The 26806-nt window shown below is 46.7% G+C and overlaps 1 protein-coding gene across 4 annotated transcripts; it reads left to right on the top strand.

Moving 5' to 3' along the window:
• Nucleotides 1-222: 222 nt before the first annotated feature.
• Mavs (mitochondrial antiviral signaling protein) lies at nucleotides 223-15446 on the top strand. 4 transcript variants are annotated; one of them, XM_038331009.1, is made up of 7 exons: nucleotides 223-294; nucleotides 7663-7810; nucleotides 9146-9323; nucleotides 10331-10500; nucleotides 11408-11546; nucleotides 12651-13141; nucleotides 13875-15446. In XM_038331009.1, the coding sequence occupies exons 2-7, from the start codon at nucleotides 7694-7696 to the stop codon at nucleotides 14304-14306; spliced, it is 1527 nt and encodes a 508-aa protein (XP_038186937.1). In that variant the 5' UTR covers nucleotides 223-294; nucleotides 7663-7693; the 3' UTR covers nucleotides 14307-15446. The 4 variants fall into 4 exon arrangements, with proteins under 4 accessions (XP_038186937.1, XP_038186936.1, XP_038186939.1 ...); XM_038331008.1 differs by lacking the exon at nucleotides 223-294 and adding an exon at nucleotides 301-523; XM_038331011.1 differs by lacking the exon at nucleotides 223-294 and adding an exon at nucleotides 301-523 and having other exon boundaries at nucleotides 7630-7810.
• The last annotated feature ends 11360 nt before the right edge of the window (nucleotides 15447-26806 follow it).

Raw genomic sequence — 26806 nt, 5'->3', positions numbered from 1 at the left:
AGCACTAGCAGCTAGACCAGCGGCTCATGAACTAGGGGTGTATCCAAAGGACCCACGATCGGTCTGGCCATCCTTAGCTCAGGACCTTCCCGTCCAACCAACAACCTTTTTTCCGACCCGTACTGTCCAGACCCGGCCCAGCCAATGGCAGAGTTTCCGGCCCCACCCTTCCCTAGCTCCTCCCCGCGCCCTGGCCAATGGCCGCGCGGCTCGCCGCGCCCCGCCCTCTTGATCTGGGAGGGTTCTGCACGGTCGCACGCGGGTCAACCTGTTGACTAGTCTGGTTTCCTCTCGGTAAGTTCGCAGCCCCGGAGTGGGTTCTCACGGCTCAGTGCTCACCATTGCCCTTCAGGGAGGGGGCCTAGGCCGGAGCCCAGTGCGGCGCGGAGTCTGCAGGAGCGCCCCGGGCCTGGGCACGCGGGGTCGGGGTGGCTCCTGACGGGATTATGGGAGAGCGCGTCCCGCCCCACTCGGATTCGGGACCCTGGGAGTTCCTCAAGCCGCAGGCACCTTTAGTGAGCAGGTAGGTGGTGCAGAGCGTTTGCCCGGGCTGTACAGGAGGAACCTCGGCGTGCCTCCTGCCTCTCCCTGGCCCTGATGACTCCAGCGAGGCCTGGCTGCGCGTAACGACCTGTGGCAGTCGCGCCAGGGAGTAGGCCTGCCAGCCCAGAGTACGGTCTGATCCCGGGTCTGGACAGTTGTGGGCAGTGACACCTGTTCAAAACAGCCTCCCCGCACTTGGAGACCTGGGTCCCGCCGGGAATCTAGTTTTAGGCCAGGAGACGTGTCCCTCGGGAGTGTGGGTATTTCTTTTCAGTGACACGGTCGGAAACTCTGTGGAAGTCAGGTCGGAAGCTTTGCTGTGTCCAGGATACCCCTGCCATCTCCTTTTCTTTGAGATGGGAAAGAAGTTTGAGGAAAAGGATGAAAACAAAGGAAAGAAAAAAAATGTTCTTTGGATACCGTCAAGCTTCCAAAACCTGAAGGGCGTTTGGCCTTGATCTCAGAACTCAGGTGAATGTCAGTGAGGGTTGCATTAGTGCCAGCCGTGTCTGAGAGATTTATGCTTCAGAGAGCCTAAATGCTGCGTCTTCTCACCCTGTAGACCCATCCCCAGGCAGTGACCTTGACATAAAGATGGACTTTGTGACTCTCCTGCAGGGCCTCTCTGCTCTGTTAGTCCACGGCAAAAAGTCTGGGTTCAAATCCCACAGGATAGTATAGTATCACTTCCTTCTTGCTTATGATTGTGTCAGAGGACTAGCTGAAAGAACCGTAACAGTTCCTGCTCCTGGTAACAGTGAACCTTCAAGAGAGAGCAAATGTGAGTCTCCTCTGCTTTTAGGGGGGCTACATGCCCCCCCCCCATCTGTGCCTTCAGGCTTATGGCTGGGCTGTAGAAAATTGCTAGTTTGACTCCCTGATTGTATCTTTCTAGGTGATCTGGGAAAGGAAGGGCCTAGGTTTCATCAGCCTGTCTGCCCCCAGAACTCCTCTTTTCATCTCCCGGAGGCTCAGCAGACCCCAATCTTACCCCCCTGATCTCCTAGCCTTCCATCTGTGGCTCTCCAAAGGAATGTAGCGTTCGGTAGTTAACAGTGCAGGTGATACCGTGAGCCGTGGGTCACTAGGCAGAACTGGTATTTCGTCTCACCTGTGGCCGGGGCCTGCAACCTTGAGCAGCTACGCTGTCCCCCAGAGGCCCCATAGGCAATAAAGAGCACCTGGTTCCCCCTTCTCCCCCTTCCTTCTTCTCTTTGAACAATACTCTTGGAATCCAGCAACAAATTGACCTTGTCACAATGGAGCTCTGAAGTGCTGCTGTCTTTCTGTGACCCCCCCCCCCCCACTTCCCTAGTGTAGGCGGTGGCACCTCCCCTGCCCCAACTTCCAAGAAACAATGTTTCGTTTCTTTCCCCACCTCCGGTGCACCCAAAGCACCAGGAACATAGCTGCCCAGCCCCACTTCTGTGATTGCCATCCTGGCCACACCCATCCTCCTCCCCCCCCCCCCCCACTTTGGTCTCTGCTTCCATCCTGGGCTTAGAACCTCCAGAGAGTTCTGTAACGCAAGTCGCGTTTCCGCTTTCCCATGATTCCTTCTTTCACACCAAGTAAAACTCAAAAGCCCTTCCCACAACACCTTACCTGCTAGCCTCCTCTTTGACCTTGACTTCCGCCCCTCTTAGCATTCCAAACCACTTCACTCACCTGCTCCAAGTGCTTAGAATCTGGGGTGTTTGAGGAGAAACACACATCTTTTTTTTTCTTTTTTTTGGTTTTTCGAGACAGGGTTTCTCTGCAGCTTTTTTAGAGCCTGTCCTGGAACTAGCTCTTGTAGACCAGGCTGGCCTCGAACTCACAGAGATCCGCCTGCCTCTGCCTCCCGAGTGCTGGGATTAAAGGCGTGCGCCACCACCGCCCGGCCACATCTTTTTTTTATTGATATTTATTGAGCTCTACATTTTTCTCTGCTCCCCTCCCTGCCTCTCCTCTCCCGCCTCCAATTCTCCCCTAAGGTCCCCATGCTCCCAATTTACTCAGGAGATCTTGTCTTTTTGTAATTTCTACTTCCCATGTAGATTAGATCAATGTAAGTCTCTCTCAGTGTCCGCATTGTTGTCTAAGTTCTCTGGGATTGTGGTTTGTAGGCTGGCTTCTTTGCTTTATGTTTTAAAACCACCTATGAGTGAGTACATGTGATAATTGCCTTTCTGTGTCTGGGTAACCTCACTCAAAATAATGTTTTCTAGCTCCATCCATTTTCCTGCAAAATTCAAACTGTCGTTATTTTTTTCTGCAGTGTAAATGTACCATATTTTTCTTATCCATTCTTCGATCGAAGGGCATTTAGGTTGTTTCCAGGTTCTGGCTATAACAAGCAAAGCTTCTATGAACATAGTTGAGCACATGTCCTTGTGGCACGATTGAGCGTCCTTTGCATATATACCCAAAAGTGGTACTACTGGATCTTGAGGAAGGTTGTTTTATAATTTTCTGAAAAATTGCTACACTGACATCCAAAGGGGTTGTACCAGCTTGCATTCCCACCAGCAATGCAGAAGTGTTTCCTTTCCCCCACAACCTCTCCAGCATAAGTTGTCATCAGTGGAGAAACACACATCTTAAACGTTTGCATCTGCTTTGCCTTCTGCTCAGAACTCTTCTCACAGTGAAGGACCGCACAGCTTAGATGCTACCAATCAGAGGGCCTTCCTTGAGCACTCAGTTCAAGCAGGGCATTTCCTCTTGGAGTTCTGTCCCATTGTCTGGACTTGTCATCTGGGGATGTGCTAACTGACCTGTGACCACTTCCACTCCATAGCACACTGGATGCGTGTGGAGGGCACATAGACCTGGCTTTCTTAGCCCTGATGGGGAGGATGCTACAGAAGTAATGCTTGCTTGCATTTAAGGCACTGTAAATGTTTACATTTAGGACCCGGGGGTGGTGGCAGGAGCAGAGGCAGGAGGATCTCTGTGAGTTCGAAGCCAGTCTAGTCTACAAGAGCTAGTTCCAGGACAGGCTCCAAAGCTACAAAAAACCCCTATCTCGGGGAATAAAAAAGGTTTACATTTAGGGTCAGTGAAATGGCTCAGCCGGTAAAAGTGCTTGCTGTGTTAGCCTGGTGACCTGAGTTCAAGCCCTGGAACCCACAATGGAAACCACAATGGAAGGAGAGAATCAACTCAAAAACTGTCCTCTGATTTTCGTATGTGTGCTTGTGACTATGTGCACACATTCACACACCCACCATACTCATACAATAGTAAGTGAATACGAATTTAAAAGTGGCTCGTTTAAAAAATTTAAGCTTAAGGGGACTGGAGAGAAGGCTCAGTGGTTAAGAACACTGGCTGCTCTTCCAAAGGGTCTGGATTTGAGTCCCAGCACCCAGATTGCATTTCACTCCCATATGTAACTCAGTTCCAGAGGATGGGATGCCATCCGCTGGCGTCTGAAGGCATGTGGTGCATAGACGTACATGCAGGCAAAACACCCATGCACATAAAATATAAATAAGTCTTGGGGCTGGAGAGGTGGCTCAGCACTTAGGAGAGTGCACTGCTGTTCAGAGGACCAAAGTTCAGTTCCCGGCACCCACGTACGACTGCCTGTCACTCTAGCTCCAGGGGTTCCAATGCCCTCTTCTGGCCTCCCCAGGTCCCTTCCCTTATGCACATATCCATACTCATACCCACACATACACATAATTTTTTAAAATTAATAAAGGAAATCTTAAAAAAAAGAAGTGAGGAAGTTAAAAAAAAAAAGCAAAGATTCTAAAAGTGATGTGGGAGAGTCTTCTCTTTGAGTTGATTTCATTGGCTAATAAAGAAACTGCCTGGCCCATTTGATAGACCGCCTCTTAGGTGGGTGGAGTAGGCAGAACAGGAAGAGGAAGTGAGTTAGAAGGGTCAGTCAGATGCCACACCTCTCCTAAATGAGACAGACTGCCATGCCTCTCCTCAGAGAGAAGCCAGACACGATGAAGCTCCAGCCCAAGATGGACATACGCTAGGAACTTCTTGGTAAGGCACCACTTCGTGGTGCTACACAAATTATTAGATATGGGTTAATCAAGATGGGAATAAGAGGCTGAAAATAATGGGCCAGGCAGTGTTTAAAAGAATACAATCTGTGTGTTGTTATTTTGGGTAAAGCTAACTGGGCAGCCAGGAGCCGGGCAGCGGGAAGCCAGCCCACAGCTAATCACTACAGAATGGCACCCAATGTGGATAACTGAATCCACAGAAAGCTTGAGAAAGCTTGGGAAAAAATAGAGTAAAGCATGGCTTCTTGGTAGCAGCAATTTCTCGGGTCTGGCTCTGCTTGCAAGAGGCTAGCAAGTGCTCTCATCTAAGAGAAGCTTCCTGACTCAGCTTTAGCTGCAAAACCCTGCAGCTCATTAAGAGGTCCTGCCACAAAACACTTAAACGGTGTTGATGAAAAGCTGAACGCATGCTTTTCGGTTTTCAGCTGTAGCAGGAAAAAAGCTGTGTCATTTTAAAATGCCAGCTTTCTGGGCCGTCCTGCCAGGGCAAACTGTAACTCTTTCAAGCAGGCGGTCCTGACTATGGAGCTTTTGAGTGTTGTGTTTAACACTGTTGCAGCTTGCTTGCTGGCAGGGACTTTGAACCGCCACAGAGTTGTGGTGAAAAACATGGCTACAGCAGTACCTCTGCCATGAGGCTGGAAAGCTAAGGAATGGGCTGGATCTAGCCGGCAAAGTCACGGCTTTAGTCCTACCGATATTGTTTGGTAAATTAAAGACTCATGTCGTCAGAAAAAGAGAGATATACAGTAAAAGAAAGATTCAAAGTCGAAGAAAATGTCTAAATGGTTTATGATGTGTTAAAAATATATGCAGGCTAAAGGTTAAAGTTCTTTAAAAAAAGGAAGTAGTTTGTTGTGGTGGTACACACCTTTAATCCCAACACTTGGGAGGCAGAGGTAGATTGACCTCTGTGACTTCAAGGTGTGGCAGCACACACCTTTAATCCCAATGCCTGGGAGGCAGAGACAGACAGATCTCTGTGAGTTCAAGGTGTTGCAGCACACACCTTTAATCCCAGCACTGGGGAGGCAGAGGCAGACGGATCTCTGAGAGTTCAAGGACAACCTGGACTACAGAGTTATTCCAGGACAAAAATATAGAGAGAACCTGTCTCAAAAAGTAAAAGTAAAAAATAAACAAAATAGAGGTTAAAATAAAGCCGCACAAAGATGGAAAATACACAGAGAATCTTGATACTATATACTATTATGCTCTCTTTGAATTGTTTGAATGCTGAGGAAGGAGCAACAGCTGCTAAAAGATACTTGTTTATAAATGCTGCTGAACTAATCCAAGAAAGATATCTTGAAAATACCTTGACTTCAGAATTTGGATCTAAGGATATGATACTTTGGAAAAGAGATTCTTCTTTTATTTTTACAGAAAATGAGACCATGTGGATTGCTTCTATCCCAATATGGTATGATAGACCACGACCTCCTGAAAGGTTGCCGTGAACACTTTCAGGAAATTACTTCACCCAACTGATGACCAAGATGAACCTGGAACACAGGTTACACCATGAAAGATCTGATTAACAGCGTCCCCATTCAGCAGGAAGCAGTTTGGAGAGAGATAACTGCGCCCATATTCCCAAATATTGTTTATAAATGTTCTTTTACATTTAAAGGGGGATATGATATGGAGATGAATAATTTGCATTGATATGGATTTTGTTTTAGTGATTTAAATTTAAGGTCAATTTTTTATATGTATATGTATTTCTAATAATATTAAGGTATTGTGATTGTGTAGTTCATTTTAAAAATGTAATGTATATAGGTTGTTAATGGATAGTCATCAATAATAGTAAAGCTTGTAGTCATGTTAGTTAGATTTTCTAGATATATAGAGATATATTTTAAGTTACATAGGCATTCTTCATATCTTTCAAAGACTACAGAATATTGCATTTTAGATGTTTTAATAACTTAGGACTGTTCATGACAATGAGACATGTCTGCTCCTGGCAGCACCAATCTACTTCAAGAAGATGATGGGCATCGACGAGGATCCTTATTGAGTTTGATAGCCATTTGGGCAAGAAACTGCTCTTGCCTGGACTATTGCATAAACTGGACATAGAGAACCCTCAGAGAGAGGACTGCTGAACTTGCCTAAAAGTGAGATGATCTTTCGGGATTCCTGATTCATGAAAGAGTCTGCAAGACATTCTGCAGGACACAGCAGAAAGTGACTGAACTGTCTTTGAAATTTCTTGCTTTATGGAAATGTCTGCTGGAAACTATGGGCCTGAAGCCCGAAGATGGATGCCCCAACGGTACAGAGGAACTTTGGGTGACTGTCCAGGCAGCGAGATGTCTCTGTCATTTCTAGAGTTTTGTAAGTTGCTTACTTCTTATTTACTTAGGTAATATTATATCCTTCTGGAGTCTTTGATGGAGTTGAAGAATGGATAGATAGTTAAAGTTTTCCTTTGTTATGATAAAGATAAAATGGATATAAGTATTGTAACTAATTCTTACTTGATAACTATTTTGTTATATGTAATTTTACTATGTTAAAGTTAAAGCCTTTCTTTTATTGTTTAAACAGAAAAAAGGGGAAATGATGTGGGAGAGTCTTCTCTTTGAGTTGATTTCATTGGCTAATAAAGAAACTGCCTGGCCCATTTGATAGACCGCCTCTTAGGTGGGTGGAGTAGGCAGAACAGGAAGAGGAAGTGAGTTAGAAGGGTCAGTCAGATGCCACACCTCTCCTAAATGAGACAGACTGCCATGCCTCTCCTCAGAGAGAAGCCAGACACGATGAAGCTCCAGCCCAAGATGGACATACGCTAGGAACTTCTTGGTAAGGCACCACTTCGTGGTGCTACACAAATTATTAGATATGGGTTAATCAAGATGGGAATAAGAGGCTGAAAATAATGGGCCAGGCAGTGTTTAAAAGAATACAATCTGTGTGTTGTTATTTTGGGTAAAGCTAACTGGGCAGCCAGGAGCCGGGCAGCGGGAAGCCAGCCCACAGCTAATCACTACATAAAAGCTGAGAAAGAATTGCCTTCCTCCGTCCCTCTGCCAACTTGTTGCCCTGGTGATCTTTCTTCCAGTCCCTCTCTCTCAGTCCATCCCATCCTTCCCAGGGCCGGAGTCCACTCCAGAAGCTGAGCAGCCATGACATTTGCCGAAGAGAAGACCTATAAGTATATCCGGGACAACCACAGCAAGTTTTGCTGTGTTGATGTTTTGGAGATCCTGCCTTACCTGTCCTGCCTCACTCCCAGTGACCAGGTAAGCCAGGGAAGCCACAGCTGGCCAGTGCTCTGAGCACAGGGCTGTCCCATCCAAGTTCAGCCTGTCCCAGCCCTTCTCCCAGACCAAGGCCTCCGAGGCTGCTGCCTGCCCTGCTTTTCTGACTTTTAGATCAAGTATATTAACGGTGGCTTTCCTAACATTGTTGATTTCCTTTTGTTTTTATGTTGCGCTCAAGAACTTGACCCTCCAGATCGGCAGGTTTCCAGGCTCTGGCTCTCTGATTTTTCAGAACCTTTTCTTTGCCTGTCCTTGGATCTTGGTCCTACTTGGTTCTGATTCATTCTCTCCTAGGATCTTATCTTGGGATAGAGTCTGGAGTATCAGTTCTGAGGACTCCACCACCACGACTTACTGCGGGCTCCTGCTCTCACCAGCCAGTGAAGTGGTTTATATTTGGGCACATCTCAGATGGCATAGGCTCCTGTGCTCCCCGCAGCTGCCTGTGTGCTGTTGGGGTCTCCGGAGTGCTGTTGTTTTCTGTGCAGTCTCCCGTGCAGACAGTGTTACAGTGCAGGGCTGGGCACTCCGGAGAGTCTACTGGCCTCACCCTGCCATCTAGTGTATAGTAAATATTTCTTGTAGTTTGTCACTTGTTTCTCCCTTCTTCTTCACTTCCTCCTAATCCTTTACCAAGTTTTCTTCCTCCTCCTCTTTCTTCCTGTCCTCTTTCCTCCTTCCTTTCCCTTTCTTCAAACAAGGTCTTCCTACGTAGCCCAGTCTGGTGTCAAACCTGTAATCCTCCTACTTCAACCTCCCCAGTGTTGAGACTAACAAGCTGATTGATCCTTTTCAAGTGGGAATCCCCGTGAATAATTAAAAAAAAAAAAAAAACCCTACAGCTGCTGTCGTATTTCTACTCTTGCCTGCCTGGCTTCCCATTCTTGGGCCCCTCCCTCTTCTTCTCTGCCCCCTTTCATCCCATTGTTGCTGGGCCCCTTTTCCTTCTCAACTTACTCCCTCTTCCCTTTGCTTTAGGAGCTGCCTGATTCAAGCTTTGCCCCCTTTGCTGCTTTGCTTCTGCTAAGCCTCTGCCTCTTCATCCGTAAAGTAGGAATGATCATAACGTTTAATGGGACAGTGCCTGCAAACCTAAACATGGCCATCGCCTTTTCCTGGCAGCCTTGATTGTTGATTGTGCTTCCTCATTCCATACGTGGGCTACCACCCTGACCTTGTCCTGACTCTCACCCATTGTCAGGTAGCTGCCTTCCTCTTGTGGCTTTCTTAGTGTCCCCTTTGCAGTACCTCTCTTCTGAGTGGAGAAAAGGCTAGGCCACCTGGCCTGAGTAGGGCGGCTGTGCTGTCTTCCAGGATCAACTGCGGGCTTCCTACAAGCAACTAGGGAACCGGGACACACTCTGGGACCTCTTCCATAAGCTCCAGCGTCGGGTTGGCTGGGTAGAGGTCTTCATCCGGGCCCTGAGAATCTGTGAGCTGCCTGGGCTGGCTGAGCAAGTGACTCGAGTGTATCAGAGCTACCTGCCTCCTGGTGAGCATCCTGCCCTTGCCTCCTTCCTAGGCCCCATCTCCCTCTTCCTTCCCCTTGTACCTCCTGCCTTTCTATCTCCATCGCTCTCCATCATAGGATATACCTGGGTTTAATCCAGCTGAGCCACTCACTAGCTGTGTCCCTTTGGCCATATCCCTTAATTTCTTAGTCTGTCACAGTGGGGCTAATGGCCACATTGCTCATGTGTGTCTGCAGTGGATAGACACCCCAGGGTGATGCCTTGAGTGTTAGCTGGGGTTTCATGCCTCCCCTATGCCTGGCCCAAGGCACCTGCTGTCAGTTTTGTAGTTCTGATGTTTTACTCCCTACTTGGTCCTCATTTTCTCTCCTGTCACCTTTCTCTACAATGTAGAGTGCAGAGTCTACACCCAATCGCTCACCCCACTCTTCATTTCTCTTTCCCTCCCCAAGGTTTCTCTGAGAACATCCTGGTTTCTAAGCCCAACACCCAGCTGCCCAGTTGTTCCTTAATTCCTCCTAATGTCCCTGCCAAGTCATGTGGCGGGGTGGGGGGAGGCGGTGTTGGTAGTTGTCCCTGAAGAGAAGATCCAGAAAGAAAAGCCAAGCCAATCTTGAACACACCATGTTTGCTTTTCTTTCCCCTTTCCTCCCTTCTTTCCAAGTTGGTGTCTTCATTTGTGGAAGTCAACAGTGCTCTCTCAAATAGAGATGACTGTGGTAGGGTCATAGATGGGCTGTGGCAAGGGCCAGTTGAAGATAACAGCTGTGTGTGAGGGAAAGCCTTGGGACAGAGAGGAGTGACCACTGGCAGTATGACTGGGCTCGTGCCCCCCCATCTCTCTTGCCACCTTTCCTGTCTTCTCCAGCTACTCTCCCTCCACCCCTCCTCAGTGATGCTTTCACCCCACATCAGGTCAGTTTTTGGAGTTATTTAAGGGAGACGAGACGCCCCAGAGCTTCCAGGTCTGGTAATAACCAGGACACTTGTGATTCTTTCTGGACATCACTATGTCTTTGTCCTTTAGGGACTTCACTCCGCTCCCTAGCACCACTGGAGTCACCAGCAATTCCTGTCACAGCTGCAGGACCTTCTGCCTATGCTCCAGGCCACAGCACCCCTGACAATGGCTACCAAGAGAAACCAGGCTACCCCAGGCCTGTCCAGGACACCCAACCGCCAAGGTCCCCAGGAGAGGTAGGTTCTCACAGTCCACTTCAAGCTTGCTGCTTTTTGTTTGTTTGTTTTTTGTTTTTTTGTTTTTCAAGACAGGGTTTCTCTGTAGCTTTGGATCCTGTCCTGGAACTCGCTCTTGCAGCAGCCTAGCCTCAAACTCACAGAGATCCGCCTGCCTCTGCCTCCCGAGTGCTGGGATTAAAGTTGTGCGCCATCATAGCCCGGCCTGTTTTTATTTATTTAAAGGTTTTATTTATTTATTATGTATACAGCGTTCTGCCTGCGTGTATGCCTGCAGGCCAGAAGTGGGTACCAGATCTCATTATAGATAGATGTGAGTCACCATGTGGGAGCTGGGAATTGAACTCAGGACCTCTGGAAGAGTAGCCAGTGCTCTTAACCACTGAGCCATCTCTCCAGCCCCCCAGTTTTTGTTTTTCTAAAGCATTTGAGGTCATCCTGGGAGGCTGGATGTAGCTCTCAATTGGTGGAGTTCTTGCCTAGTATACACACAACCCTGAGTTCATTTTCAGCACTATTTAAACTGGGCATGATGACACACACCTATAAGCCTAATGCAGAGGAGAAGCAGGTAGATCAGAAGTTATCTTTAACTACATAGTAAGTTCAAGGCTAGGGTAAGATACAAAAGACCCTATCTGAAACAAACAAACAAAAACAGTAACAGCAACAACAAAACCAAGTAGGCACTAAGAACTCAAGATGCATTAGGCAAGTATATTATTGATCAGTTACCCCATGGTATGTGAAGGTTACCTATGACCAGAAGCAAAGCAAGGGTTCCCAGGGTCCTGGGAACAGGAGCTGAGGCCTATAGGAGATGCCCCATAAATATCTGCTGTTCTTTATAAATATTTGTTAGCTCTTAGGAGAAACAGTTTCTTTATTACCATTTCCTCTGTTGCAGAATTCAGAGCAGGTCCCACAGGCCAGCTTCGGGACTGGTGACTCTTTGATGCCCTCACCTAACCTACAAGCTCTTAGTCCTCAGCCCTCCAGAGAACATCATGGTCAAGAACCAGAACGGGGTAGCACGCCCACAGCAAGTATGCATAGACTATGGTATCACAGGGTCTATCAGGTGGCACACCACAGCAAGTACGCATAGACTATGGTATCACAGGGTCTATCAGGGGTGTACGCATAGAATGTGGTATCACAGGGTCTCTCAGACCTCCCAAGGGAAGGGTAGGGTTACACTTACCACTTGGCCTTCCTCGGACAGGATGCTGGGTAGGAATAAAGGGTATTCACATTAGAGAGCCTGCATGTGTCTTCATATGTGCATGTGTACATGTGTGCATGCGTGAGAAGAGTAGCAGCAGCTTCAGTCACAGTCATTTATTAGCACATGGTTCAGCTGGGTGGGTCTTCTGGTCTTGTTGACTTCCTCCCATGCATTTCCTGACAGGATCATATTCTCTGCTGCTGTTCGTTAGCTCTCTCTCTCCCCTCCCTCCCTCCCTCCCTCCCTCCCTCCCTCCCTCCCTCCCTCCCTCTCTCTCTCTCTCTCTCTCTCTCTCTCTCTCTCCCCCCTCTCTTCCTTCCTCCCTCTCTCTTCCTCATGCTTGTGGATCACATGTAAGCTCTCAGCTACCGTTCCAACACCATGCCTGCCTGCTGCCATGCTCCCCACCGTGATGATCATGGACTCTAACCCCCTGGAACTATGCGCCCCAAAGTGATTTCTTTTATAAGTTGTCTTGGTCATGGTGTTGTCACAGCGATAGAAAAGTAACCAAGACCCCAGGAAATCACTGAAGTGTTTCAACTCCAGATGAGTCATCAGTTGGGTCAGAATCTGGCGCTCCCCGCAAGACTGTACTTGGTCCACCCTGGCTTTCCAGTCTAGAATGGCTCACCTCTGCTTTCCTGATTCTCTTCTGTTAGTCTCTGGTGCCTGGTCAGCCCTTGGCACCGTGGAATTGCTGTGTAATGGTGTGAACGAAGGTAGAGGCCATTTTATTTTGGTGATAGGACAGACTAGGGCTCTGTGTCAAGGACTGAGGGCAAGAATCTTCCCCATGAGCCGAAATTGGGAGACCAGATGTGGCAGGGACAGTGTAACCAAGGGCCTGGGGACCCTTATCTAGCCCTCAACACAAAACAGTCCTTTGAGTTTGTTTCTGTTTCTGTCTCCCCACCTGAAGGTGTTGACTCCATTCCCATACCACAGCATGGACCTGTGTCTCCCACTGTCTCCTTCCAGCCTCTTCCACGTACTACCCGTAGGACAAGCCACATGCCTGGGGCCACGGGATCTGTTCCATCTCCTGATTCCTCCTTATCTCCCCCTTCCACTGAATTGTCTTATGCAAAGGGAGCTGGTGACCAGGCCAAAGCTGCCACCTGTCTCAGCATGGATGGGGGAGTACTCACCAATTCTATAACTACCAGCTCAGTGCCTTCCTCTACCAAATTGGTACCAACAACTACTGTGTCTTCCAAAGTGTCCTCCAAGTTGCCCATCAGTCCAAAGCCCACTGCTGCAATGCCCTCTTCTGTGCTCACCAATACAACACCATCAAAGTTACCCATCAACTCAGCATATGCTGGCGCAATGCCATCCAAAGTGCCTGCTAGTGTGGCCAAAGCACCTGCCAACATAATGCCACCTAACAGGAGCAGCAGCAAAGCCAAGGTGAGTCTTCCTCCTAATAGTGACTCAGTCCACTTTGCCAAGACAGCTGATCCTCTGCCCCACCCTCAGACCCTTTTAGTCTCTGTGCTGTCTCTGGTCTGGTTCTTCAAGGTGTTGGGGCAAATGGAAATCAGCCTCATCCAGCCCTTACCCCTTGTTTTGCAAGAGGAATGGTAGTCATGAGAACTTCTTAGCATAGACCTTCAGCAGGGTGGGGCATGAGACCACCCACACTGACATGTATATTAACTCATTTGGGGCTTTGAGCAGTACCACTTTGTAGATGAAGTAATGAGGAATGAACTTGGTGGCTCATGTGCCCTGTTCTTCATTGGACAGTGGTCTCAAGCATCTGTCTTGGAGCAGCTACTCCAACCCAGTGACCCATATAGCCACTTTCCCTGTTTATCTGAAGGAACCAAGGTCACAAACCTTTGGGTCTTGTGGCTGCCTTGTTGCTCTCAGGTCCAAATAGTGCAACATGGGTCACACCCCAGTAAGGGCCCCCTAGCAGTGACACTCAGAGCAGCTCAGTGAGTGGGAGAGGGCTGCCCTGGAAGGGTTACTGCAGGGTCTTGGTCACTTCCTTCCCAGCTATGTATCATTGATGTGTTGACTCCCCAAGAGAGGGTGATTTCAGCTATTATGGGATGCAAGTTCATGCCCTGACCGCATAACCTAGCTTGTCTTCCTGTCACCTGAACTCCTTCTACCACTCTCCTTGTGTTTCCAGGAGACCCTAGAGCCTCCAGCAACCACAGACACCACGAGAGGCAACCTGCCCGGACCAGATGGCAGCTTCAGGAGCTTGCACTCCACGACTGAGATGAGCAAACCAGGTGTGCTGGTTTCCCAGGTGGATGAGCCATTCTCAGGCTGTTCTGTGGACCTTGCCATCAGCTCCAGCAGCTCCTTCAGCTCAGGACCTAATCATGGTCCGGAGGAGAATGAGTATTCGTCCTTTAGGATCCAGGTGGACGAGAGCCCCAGTGCTGACCTCCTGGAAGGAAGCCCTGGGCCACTAGCCACCCAGGAGACCCCAGAAGAGAAAGAAGAGCTTTGTGTCAGTTCAGTATCCTGGGCTAAGTGGCTCGGGGCAACCAGTGCACTCTTGGCCGCATTCCTGGCAATGATGCTGTACCGTAGTAGGCGCCTGGCCCAGTGAAGCCCCAGCTGTGTGTCACTCACTTGCTCAGTTCCGTCAAGCATGTTCTCTAGGCTTGGGCTGGTGGAGGCTGAGTTAGGGGAACCTAGAGATGGTGATTCCTTCAAGCGCTCCATCCTCTGTGGGGTAGGGGAGAGACTCTTTCCGTCCTAGTCCATGCCATCTTTTGGTCTTTAGGTGTTTGAGTCACTGGGTTAGCTCTACCACTTCTGACCTGCCACACGGCAGTTTAGGATTTCATGGCTATGTGCTTCTAAGCAGGTGTCCCCATCAGCCTCACCCCTCTTGGCCCAAGCCTGAAGGTCAGGAGGTGTCACTCTGTTGACAGTACCCCTCATCCTGCCCAGGTTCCTTGAAACACAAGCACAGGTATATTGGTGAGAGCTCCATAACATTTTGTGCCTTCCACTAGCAGTCCAGCCTAAGGCCTTGGCACTAGAGCCTGGGAGTAGCAGTGGCTGGTCTCTAGGGAGCTTTGAATCCTCTGTCATTCTGTACCCCCTCCACAGGCAGGCTACCCTAAGGGAAGGTCAGGTGGTTCCCTATGGACTCCAAGAAAGCCAGAAGCAGCTGCCAGGCCTGAGGAAGACCCTGGGAGCCCTCCTCTAGCCTCCTTACCCCTCCCTCCTCTTCACCTTCTCCCTCCTGGTCTCCATTCTCTTTGGCTTCCTACCCTGGATGATGGAACACCTAGTGGGCGGAGCTCGGCTGGGCTTAGATTTCAGTTCCATTCATTCTCTGGCATTACCCGATGTTTGGCTTCTCTAGTCTTTTTCCCAGGGTAGACAGTGAGCAGCTCTTGCTATTACTGTGCTCTTCTGAGACTAGAGGATATAGATATTACGTAATGCCTAGCCCAGAGGGTATGACCAACAAGTACTTACCCTCCTTCCCAGCCTGGTCGAACTGTGGTGAGCTTGAGAGGCAGAGCTCAGGTTTGTGATGGCACAGCCTTTGTCTTTAAGAGGACAACCTTGGCCTACATAGTGCTTCCGTGTCTCTCTGGCCCTAAGATCTCTGACAAGGTATAAACCTCTGTGCCTTATTTTCCCATGTGTGAAATGGGGGCGAATATGCATACATATGTGCTAATATGTTCTAATTTTATCAAGATAAATTAAAAAAGTTTATCTGTGCAAATCTTGTGAGTTCTATATTTCTTAGGGGTTGGATACATGTTATCACTTTTAAATGGAAAGGTGCTAGGGCTTTTGGCTGCTCAGTTAGAGAAAAGTGCTACATATTCTTTCCTTCTCCATTGGCAAGAAGTTTGGTTCCATCTACATCAGACACATACAACAAAGCTTAGGCTAATTTTGGTAGCTCACACCTTTAATCCCATCACTCAGGAGGCTGAGGCAGGCAGATCTCTGAGTTTGAAGCCAGCCTGGTCTACAGAACGAGTTCCTGGACAGCCAGAGCTACACAGTGAGACCCTACCTCCAGAGAAAGAAAAGAAATCCAGTAAGATGTATTGAGGTATCCTCGTGGGTTCTGTTAAGGTGCCCTTTGCTGGGCAAGGATTAGGCATGGAGCCAACTTCATCTCTGTGCTCTGTTGTGAGCACAAAGCTGAGAGGCATCAGGGATGGGGGTTGCTGTCACCGGCTTCCCTGCATGCCCTGGGGGGAAATGAACTAGTGACCTAGACTTTCTGAACTTCAAGGTGCACTTCAGCCTGGGCCGTGAATCTCAATGTAATTTGCACCCCCCCCCAAAGTCTGCACTGCTTTTTATCACCTTTGTTTCTTTAATTATTTTTCAATTTTTTTGGGGTTTTTTTGGTTTATTTTGTTTTTTTTTTCGAGACAGGATTTCACTGTATAGTCCTGCCTGTCCTGGAACTTACTCTGACTTTGAACAGAGATCCACCTGCCTCTGCCTCCCAAGTGCAGAGATTAAAGGCTTGCACCACCACTGCCTGGCTCACCTTTGTTTCCAACCAACCCCTGGACTCCCTACCCTCTCCCAGGTGCCATGCTGGCTTTGCTAGTGAAAGGTCGTGCGGGCACTAGCTTTAGTGTTGCTATTCCAGGGTAGCTTTAAAAAAGATATCTCAATAATACAAGACATAGCCCTACAGAGTGTCACCCAGATGGTGAGATTTCAAGCTCAGTAACAGGTCACTAGGCGTCTCTTAGGTCAAGGATGTGTAGGAGGTGTCAAAGGCCTTCCCTGCACTTTGCCTGTTTTGACGACTAGGCCTACATTTAATGACATCATCATCTCAGGTGGTGTCAACTTGGAGGCATCCCAGATGCCAGCTTCAGGAAGAGGAAGGCTCTGGCCAGCGTCAGGTCTCAGGAGTCCTGTGTTTGTTGCTTTCGGCTGCAGTAAGATTCATAGCTGTGTAGAAGGGAGGGTTGGGCCAGGTTACCGTCATAGCCATAATCTGGACAAGATGAACCAGAGCCCAAGCATCTGTACCCACAGGTGTCTGGAAACACATACTATGGATATCAGGAAACCGTTTCCTTTAGGATGATCACTGTTGGCTGGAGGAACCAACCCAGTGCTTCCTAAGCATCCTGATGGTCACTGTTGGCTGGAGGAACCAACCCAGTGCTTCCTAAGCATCCAGATGATCACTGTTGGCTAGAGGAACCAGTCCTTCCTAAGCATCCTGATGATCACTGTTGGCTGGAGGAACCAGTCCTTCCTAAGCATCCTGATGATCACTGTTGGCTGGAGGAACCAGTCCTTCCTAAGCATCCTGATGATCACTGTTGGCTGGAGGAACCAGTGCTTCCTAAGCATCCTGATGGTCACTGTTGGCTGGAGGAACCAACCCAGTGCTTCCTAAGCATCCAGATGATCACTGTTGGCTGGAGGAACCAGTGCTTCCTAAGCATCCAGATGATCATTGTTGGCTGGAGGAACCAGTCCTTCCTAAGCATCCTGATGATCACTGTTGGCTGGAGGAACCAGTCCTTCCTAAGCATCCATGCACAGATGTACCTGCAAAAGAGCCAGCCCTGGCCATCTTCTTTCTCTGATGAAGAATTCCCTAAAGCTCAAGGACTATATTGCTCTATCCCCAGCAATAGGCCCTGTTGTGATGAATTCAGTACAGCGCCACCCCTTCACTTCCTTCCCCTTGCTAGATGCCCTCATTATGGGACTCTGTCAGAGATGAAAGAGACACCCATCATGGGTATGCTCTATTACATCAGGGTCCTATTTTGGCAGTTTGTCAGTCATTTTCTTCTCTGTCCTGCAGAATGTCTAGCAGATTCTTCCATGAAGCAGGAACCCCGAAGAACTTTGGATTAGATAATGGACTAAATCTCTGAAATTGTAAGCCACCCAATTAAATATATTCTTTATAAGAGTTGCCATGATCATGGTGTCTTTTCACAGCGATAGAAACCCTAACTAAGATAGGGTCTAAGGATAGAGGTGTGCAGAGCCAGGCCAACCCAAGACTGTCTCAGAGGTTCTGATGTAAGGACAAAGGGAACTTTAGTTCTATGTCTGTGTCCAGGAATGGATTTGGCAAGGCCAGTCTGGAGTCTGTGTTGGGGTTTCTGGAGACCCAGCTCCTCCCCCTGGGCAGTCTTATCAGTCCTAAGGCAGCTGTGTCTGAAGTATCCTGTGTTCTCTTTGCCAACATTGTCTGACTTAGCTCTCTGCTGACCTTGGCCCCAGAAACAATATAGGAGGAGATGCTGTGCTTCCTTTTCTCTTTTCCTTTCTTCTTCTTCTTCTTCTTCTTCTTCTTCTTCTTCTTCTTCTTCTTCTTCTTCTTCTTCTTCTTCTTCTTCTTCTTCTTCTCCTCCTCCTCTTCATCCTCCTCCTCCTCCTCCTCCTTCCTCTTCCCCTCTCTCTCTCTCGCTCTCTCTCTCTCTCTCTCTCGCTCTCTCTCTCTCTCTCCCCCTTTCTCTTTCTCTCTTTTGAAACAGGATCTCTCTACATAGCCCTGGGTGTCTTGGAACTCACTATGTAGACCAGGATGACCTTAAACTCACAGAGATCGCCTCTGCCTCCCAAGTGCTGGGATCAAAAAGTGTGCATCACCACACTCAGCTGGTCTACTTATTAATAAACTTGCTTGTGAACAAGGCACAGTGGTGAATGTTTTGTACTCAGGAGGCAGAGGCAGGTGGATCTCTGAGTTTGAGGATAGCCTGGTCTATAGAGAGAGTTCTAGGACAGCAAGGGTTATACAGAGAAACCCTGTCTCAAACACTCCACCCTCAAAAAAGAAAAGGTTTGTGCAAGACCTCCCGATTTCAGCTTTTATCTTCTCTATCTTTCTCATCCCCTGGCTCCTCCTCATCAGCACCCTGTCACTGAAAAATGGCCTGCTGGTCCGGACCACACAGGAACCAGAGAAAAATTCAACCAGAAGCCTCTTCCTATAACTCTCCATGTGGCTCCTCCCCTTGATCACTTTCCTCTTTATTATCTCCATACTTATGTTTTCACCCTGTCTTTTAAATGTTTTATTTACTGAACTTCCCCTATACCCAAACAAAATGTTCCACATCAGCTCCCGCAATGGCCCTCACCCTACAACAGCTCCATTGGCTCTGGTTGTTACTGATACATCTGCAAAAGGAACTTTAGAGGGGCTGGAGAAATGGCTCAGCGGTTAAGAGCACTGCCTGCTCTTCCAAAGGTCCTGAGTTCAATTCCCGGCAACCATATGGTGGCTCACATCCATCTGTAATGAGGTCTGGTGCCCTCTTCTGGCCTGCAGGCACACACACTGACAGAATATTGTATACATAATAAATAAATATTTTTTTTTTTAAAAAAAAGGAACTTTAGATGTTGTGAGAAAGTCTGGCTATGAGGGACCTCCATCCCTTTCACCCAGGCCAGAGAGAATTCTTTAGTTCTCCACTGGCTTCAGTGTTCTCTAGCTCCCTGCTGCTGCTGCTGGACCAGTTTGGTGCAGTACTCTTTGCAATGGGACTAGTCTCTGTCCTCCTAAATCAACTCCAAACCCCCTTCCTTTCATGGGCTCACTCTACCTCTCTCACGTCTACTTCTCCCCAAGCCTCTAACTCCTGGACTAGCTCTCAATTTCACTCCAGCCAAATCATCTGCTTACAGCTAAGCGACAGATGACCTCCTCTACAGCAACCTGGAAATAAACCCCTCTGATCGCAGCCCTCCTTAACAGCAGTCAGCTAAGAAAGAATCTACACTCCCCACTTGTTTAGGGTTTGGAATGGTGGAGTGTTTCCTCTTTAAAATCTTACTGCACCTTACTTGGCAATCTGCTGAGATAGCCTGTGCTGTAGTCACCACCCTCCCTTCCCCTCCCTCCCCCTCAGCCCCTGTAAAGGCTCAAGTCATCTTTTTTCCTCTGACAGACTGCTCAGTTTCCTTCAGTAGAGAGTCTGCTCTCTGGCTGTTTGTCCTGCCTGTCTGTTGAAGGTCAAACTCCTCTATTTTTCTGCCGTCCATCTCTTTAAGCTGCCTCAGAAATCTAACAACCCTCTCCAGCCCTTCTCTTTTTCAACTGGGTCTCACTCTGTAGCCAAGACTGGCCTGAAACTCATTAGGTATCCTAGGCTAACCTTGAACCTGCAGCAATTTTCCGGCCTTGATTACTCCATGTTAGATTATAGGCATGAGCCATAACTATGGCTAGCTTGAGGTTTTTGCTTTGTTTTTTGTTTGTTTGCTTTTTTAAAGTTATAGTGAATAACAACCCCATCACCAAACAAACAAACAAGCAAACAAAAACCAGAACACAGCAAAACAGAAAACCTGGGCTGGCTGTTGATATAATTTAGTGTTGTAGTATGGCAGTTTCCCCAGAACTGAACCATTTCCCTCTGGAAAAAAAGGGACATTTCCGGAGACTCAGGAAGTAAACAATTTTTACTTGTCCTAGAAAGCTGAATTTCATAAGGTTCCATAGGGCTCAGCCCCAAGGTTATGGAAGCAGTGAACAACCACTGGGGCCTAGACTCAGGCCCTCTGTGTATACAAGGGGAGCCTCTCGATCTGCTGAACTCCTGCCCGCATGCATACTCAGGATGCAGCTTTTGAGAGCCATCATCAGTGTCGAGGTGGGCTTCGCAACGATGCTCCTGCATTTTAGCCATCTCTGATCTGTAAGCAATTCTATCCATGTTCCTGTAGGATATTTCAATAAGAACTCATTGGTTCACCAAGTTGGACTTCGGTCTCTCATGGGTTTTCCTAACGGGTGAGTAGACACGTGTTGTGTTTCCCCAGGAGGTTTCATGCAATTGATAGAAAGCTTATCTAGCCCTGTGTTTGATCCCCAATGTGAAAAGGGTTTTTTTCCCCTTTATCAAAAGTAATTAGTATAATAAAAGTGAGGCAGAGAAGCAGACAGACTTGTTCTCAAAAGGCTGAGGCTGCCTTATTGTAACAGTGAGGGTCCCCAACCTTTCTATGGGGTGAAGGTTGAGTGCATTTAGAGGATCTGGTGGACATATGTACATATATATATGTGCACACACACGCATGCACACACACACACCAGGAAGTTACAGCTTTTTTGTGGTTTGGCTGGGAGCAGCGTGTGTTGTTTGATACTTGGGGATATTGTTTCTGTAGGTGGAACAGGACAGTCAGGCTAGAGCTGGGCAGTTCTTCACAGCTCAGGGTTCTTATCCAGTACAGCCAGACTTAATTACACCCTCTTCCCCTTTGCACTCTAATCTCTTTATGGGGTTGGGATAGTCTACTCAAAGACGAGTTCCTGGATCTTAGAGGGTGTGGCAGGCTGGGCCGTCCCCCGCATCCTAGGCTTGTTTAGTGGAGCTCTTTGCTGCCATAAAGCCCAGGGCAGTCAGTTTTCTCCCGTGAAATTTTAGCTTCTTTACTGCTAGTCCCTTTAAAACAATTTATTTGTTTATTTAGTTTTTTCAAGACAGGGTTTCTTTGTGCAGCCTTAGCTGTCCTGGAACTCGCTGTGTAGACCAGAATCATCTCAGAATCATAAAGGTTCTTGTGCCTTTGCATCCTGAGTACTGGGATTAAAGATTAAAGGTGTGCGCCACAATTTCCAGCAAAAAAATATTGTTTTATTTTGTCCTAGTTAGTGTTTCTATTGCTGTGATAAAATATCATAATCCAAAGTAAGCCTGGGAGGAAAGGGTTTATTTCTTCTTACAACTCTGAGGTCCCACTCCATCACTGAGGGAAATCAGGGCAGGAACTCAAGACAAGAACGTGGACAGAAGTCATGAAGAAGTTGGCTTGTTCCTTCTGTCTTGCTCAGCCAGCTTTATTTTTTAACTTCTGTTGGTTTTTAAAATATTTTCATTACTTTTAGTTATGTAAGGTATGTGTGTGCATGTGGATATGTGCACGGGTATGACACATCAGGTTTCCTGGGAGTTGACTTTATATATGGTTGTGATCCATCCAATATAAGTGCTAGAAATGAACCTGGGTCCTCTGAAGGAGTAGCAAGTGCTCTTACCCACTGAGTCTTCTCTCTAGACCCTCATCCAGCTTTCTTATACCACCCAGGGCCACCTAGTCAGAAATGGCACCACCCCCAGTGGATTGGGTCCTCCTGCATCAATCACTAATCAAGAAAATGCCCCACAGACAGGCCATCTGGTAGAGGCATTTTCTTAATTGAGGCTCCTCTTCCCAGATAACTGAAGCTTCTGTCAAGTTGACCAAAAACAAAATGAAAAGCAAACAGATTAAAACAACAACTAAGACATAACCACATGGGTAATATGTGAACACATGTAAAACTCTGAGTTTGTCAAATTTTAATAGAAATGCAAGACCAGGGGTGGGGACTGAGACTGCGTTTCTGAAGAACTTTTTTGTTTATTTGTTTGTTTCTTTGTTTGTTTGTTTTAAATAAAGGCAAAGAACAATGACTGAGAGTGGATGCCCTTCATCCCGCTGAAATTGGAGGTATATCTTCTAGCACCCTATGATGCAATCTGGCCAAGCTGGGATGAATTGAGTTTCTGACAATAAATGACATGACAGTACAAATAATTTGGTCTCTGTTTCAGTTGATTGAGGACCCTATGGTTTTGGGGTTTTAACCACATGCAAGATGAAACACCTAAACCGCTGAGGAAATAGAGAACAGGGAAAAACCAGAGCCAGGATCCCACTGGCCACGTGCCATTATCATTTTCCCTCAGTAATCTAATAACATTCCTTACACCTTTTTAGGTTATATTGGTCAACTGTCCATCCCAATAATGCAATCTTGAGACAAAATTATAAAGAAAAATAAGCAGTTCATTTGGCTCTTGGCTTTGGAGGTTCCAGTCATGATCAAGGGGCTACCATCTCTTTGGACCTCTGGCAGGTGGCACATCATGACAGGAATATGTCAGAGGTCCTTCCTCCTGCTGGCCCACAGTATCTGCCCCCAGTGTGATGTCCACTTTGCCCACTTGATTGGACTGGGAGCTGCTGTAAAGCACACTTCTGGTCTACTGGTTTCGTTTCTTATTGGTGTGACAAGACACCTGAGAAAAGCAACTTAAGGAAAGAAGGGGTCACTTGGGTTTACAGGTTGAGAGTGGTCAGGGAAGCATGGTGGCGGGAGTGTGAGGTGACTGTCAGACTGTGTCTACATTGAAGAGGGAGGGATAAACACTGGTGCTCTGCCAAACTTCACCCGTGTATTCAGTTGGGATTCCAGTGCATGGGCCACCACCACATCCAGTACTGGTCTTTCCTCCTCAGTTAAACCTTTCTGGAAACACTTTTACAGGTAATGCCTGAGGTGTGTTTCCTAGGTGACTTAAACCGATTTGAGTTGACAATGATTATCAGACGTCAATTTGTATGTGTATGTCTTAAGGTTTCTACGGCTGTGAAGAGACACCATCACCATGGCAACTCTTATAAAGGTAAGCATTTAATTGGGTGGCTTACAGTTTCAAAGATCTAGTCCATTATCATCATGGCAGGACATGGCAGCATGCAGGCAGACATGGTGTTAGAGAAGGACCTGAGAGTTCTATATCTTGATTTGTAGGAAGTGAATGGAGATATTGGCTGTAGCTTGAACATTTATGTGACCTCAAAGCCTGCCTCCACAGTGACACACTTCCTTCAACAAGGCCACACCTACTTCAACAAGGCTACACCTCCTAATAGTGCCATTCCCTAAGAGCTTATGGGGACCAATTACATTCAAATTACAACAGGATGTTCCCAACCTAATAGAGTTGACAGTAAAGACCAGCCACCAGTTTGTATGAGCATTTCTAAGGGGCTTAACAAGGGAGAAGACTGGAGCATTGGCTGCACCATCCAGTAGGCTGGGACCTGTGAGAATAAAATGCGAGGAGGAAATCCACTAGGACTGGCATTCTCATTTTGGCTTCCCTAAGGCACATCTTTTTCTCATAACTTGACATTCTATCATGTCCCTTGTTCAAAGTAATGGATCCACCCATACATAAACTAAGACCTTTATAGCCACAAGTCAAAATAAATCTTTTTTTCTTGTAAACTATTTCTCTTATTTACCATAGTAGTAAGACACTACCTAACCAACACATCAGGCACTAGTCTTTATATATATGTGTGTGTGTGTGTGTGTGTGTGTGTGTGTGTGTGTAGTTTTGGCATCAGACCTCATTATAGATGGCTGTGAGCCACCATGTGGTTGCTGGGAATTGAACTCAGGACCTTTGGGAGAACAGCCAGTGCTCTTAACCTCTGAGTCATCTCTCTAGCCCTTCAGGCACTAGGTGTAAAAACTAGTCTTTAACACCTCAGTCTTTATGAGATGCTGTGGTGAGAACCTGTGAGAGTCTGGGAGAGGTTCAGAAGAATTTATTTAGATGTATAATAGGGGAGAGCACTCACTGATACGGGACAGCTTATATGCCACCACAGTTGTATTTCCCAAGGGGAAAGAGCACCACCGGCAAGCTGCCTGCTCCGCTCCTGCCATCCAAGCCAGTGCCAGACCAAGGGAGTGACCACCCCCCTCTTTCCTTACATCTGACAAAGGGCTGATCTCCAAAATATATAAATAACTCAAGAAACTAGACATCAAAATACAAAATAATCCAATTTTTAAAAAGTAGAACAGAGCCAGGCAGGGGTGGCGCACACCTTTAACCCCAGTACTTGGGAGGAAGAGGCAGGTGAATCTGTGAGTTTGAGGCCCAGCCTGGTTTACAAGAGCTAGTTCCAGGAAAGGCTCCAAAACTACACAGAAACCCTATCTCGCAAAACCAAAAAAAAAAAAAAAAAAATGGGTACAGAGCTAAAGAATTCTCAGCAGAAGAATCTCAAATGGCTGAAAGACATTTAAAAAATTGTTCAACATCCTTAATCACCAGGGAAATTGAAATCAACTTTGAGATACCATATTACCCCTGTCAGAATGACTAAGATCAAGAGTACTGAGGATAGCTTATGTTGGAGAGAATGTAGAGTCAGGGAATCACTACTGGTGGGAATGCAATCTTGTACAACCACTCTGAAAATCAGTATGGCAGTTTCTCAGAAAATTGGGAGTCAGTCCACCTCAAGAACTAGCAATAACCACTCCTGGGCATATACCTCCTTCAGCCAACAACCTTTAAGAGGTTGGACCAGGTTAGGGCATGACCTTTTAGGTAGCCAGAGAAAAACCACCCATGTTACACACCTGAGGTTGGACTTCTCGTTCCTGTTCTGTGATATTATATATAATATTATTATATATAATAAAATACAAGAGGAGGGGTAAAAGAACTGTGATTGGAATGTAAAATGAAATTAAAAAAAAAAATAAACACTCGGGGCTGGAGAGATGGCTCAGCGGTTAAGAGCATTGACTGCTCTTCCAAAGGTCTTGAGTTCAATTCCCAGCAACCACATGGTGGCTCACAACCATCTGTAATGGGGTCTGGTGCCCTCTTCTGGCCTTCAGGCATACATGCAGAAAGAATATTGTATACATAATAAATAAATAAATATTTTTTTTTTAAAAAAATAAACACTCACACACAAAATAAAACATCATGTCCGCAGACAAGAAGTCATGCCCTAAGACCCGTATTCCAAATCTATTGGCGGAATTAATTCCTACAACAGGATGCTCATTCAAACTATAGTAGAGGTGTACCTGTCTAAGTACTAAACCATTGGAAATTATGCCAATTTCCCCCTTCCAAAACAAATAAAAGAAAACAACAACAACAACAAAAAACACCCACCACAATTAGTACCTCATAGTTTTTCTGTTCAGGTACAGGTTAGCTGGGTCCCTTGGCTGCATCAATTCGTGTCCAACAATGGTGGGAGCAAAAAAAGAGTCGTCATCACATGGCAAGATAGGATGGTAGAGATGAGGATGGGGAAAGGGATCCACTTATAAACTCAGCTTGACTCCATCTGCCAAAGGTCTTAGTCTCCTATACTGTCACTCTAGGGGCCATGCTTCTAATACAGGAATATTTAAAGGGAACAAACCACATCCTAACCACAGTAATTTTCTATATAAAGAGAGAGAAGACTGGAGTATGGAAACAGCGTCTCTGAATATAACACCTATATACCGATTTTATGCTGGAAACTATGTTACCAGTCTACATAATTATAAAATTAAATTTAAATATTGTTTACTTTTATTTATCTATTTATTTATTGAAACAGGAGCTCATGTATACCAGGCTGGCCTTGAACTCACCGTACAGCAAAGGATGACACCGAACATCTGAGCCTCTTACCTCTCTCTCTAAGTACTGGGATTACAGATGTGCTCCACTGTGCCTGATGTATGCGGTGCTGGGGATCGAACCCAGGGTTTTAGCATGCTAGGCAAGCACTCTTCCAACTCAGTGTATTCCCAGAACTAAATTTTAGCATTAAATCCTTCTCAAATTGAATTGAGTTGAAATGGAAAACAATTGTGTGCTGATCTCCATGAAGAGGAATTAATTCAAGTAACTTTCAAATATAACAATCCTCTCTATGGTATGTCCTAAGGACATGAAGAACTGAAAATAAAATTAACATTTTAATTCTAAAACCACTACCTTTTTATTGATAAACCAGATACGTGCCAATGTTGTTAGAACTTGAAGTTTAGGATGAGATAAGAGAAATTTAAGTCAGATATATTAAATGTCAGCAGCTATAAAAATTAATGGGGAAATATTACCATAAGTTCATGATGTGTTTTTCTATTAAAAAATGGAGTTTGAGGCTTGCAAGACGGCCTAGTCAGTAAAGTACCTGCCATGCAGGCATAAAGACCTGAGCTTATCTCCTTAGAACACACAGAAAAATCATGACATGGTGCTTTGTCTGTTCCCCCTGCCTTGAGGATGAGGTGGAGACAGGAGGCTCTCTGAAGCCCACGGCCAGCCAAGCCGAGTCAGTGAGCCTCAGGTACAGTGAGAGACTGGGTCTCAAACAACGAAAGATGTGGAGCTCAGCTGAGGAAAGACATCCAAGTTCTACTTCAGCCTCTTCTCCCCTCACATACATGCTTACACACACACACACACACACACACACACACACACACACACACACACACACACAATCTATAGAAGGGCCTAGAAATGATGA

Source organism: Arvicola amphibius, chromosome 5 (assembly GCF_903992535.2).
Source record: "Arvicola amphibius chromosome 5, mArvAmp1.2, whole genome shotgun sequence".
NCBI classification, from domain to species: Eukaryota; Metazoa; Chordata; class Mammalia; order Rodentia; family Cricetidae; genus Arvicola; species Arvicola amphibius.
The sequence above is the reverse complement of the archived record's forward strand: the minus strand, read 5'-3'. Positions and strand labels throughout refer to the sequence as shown.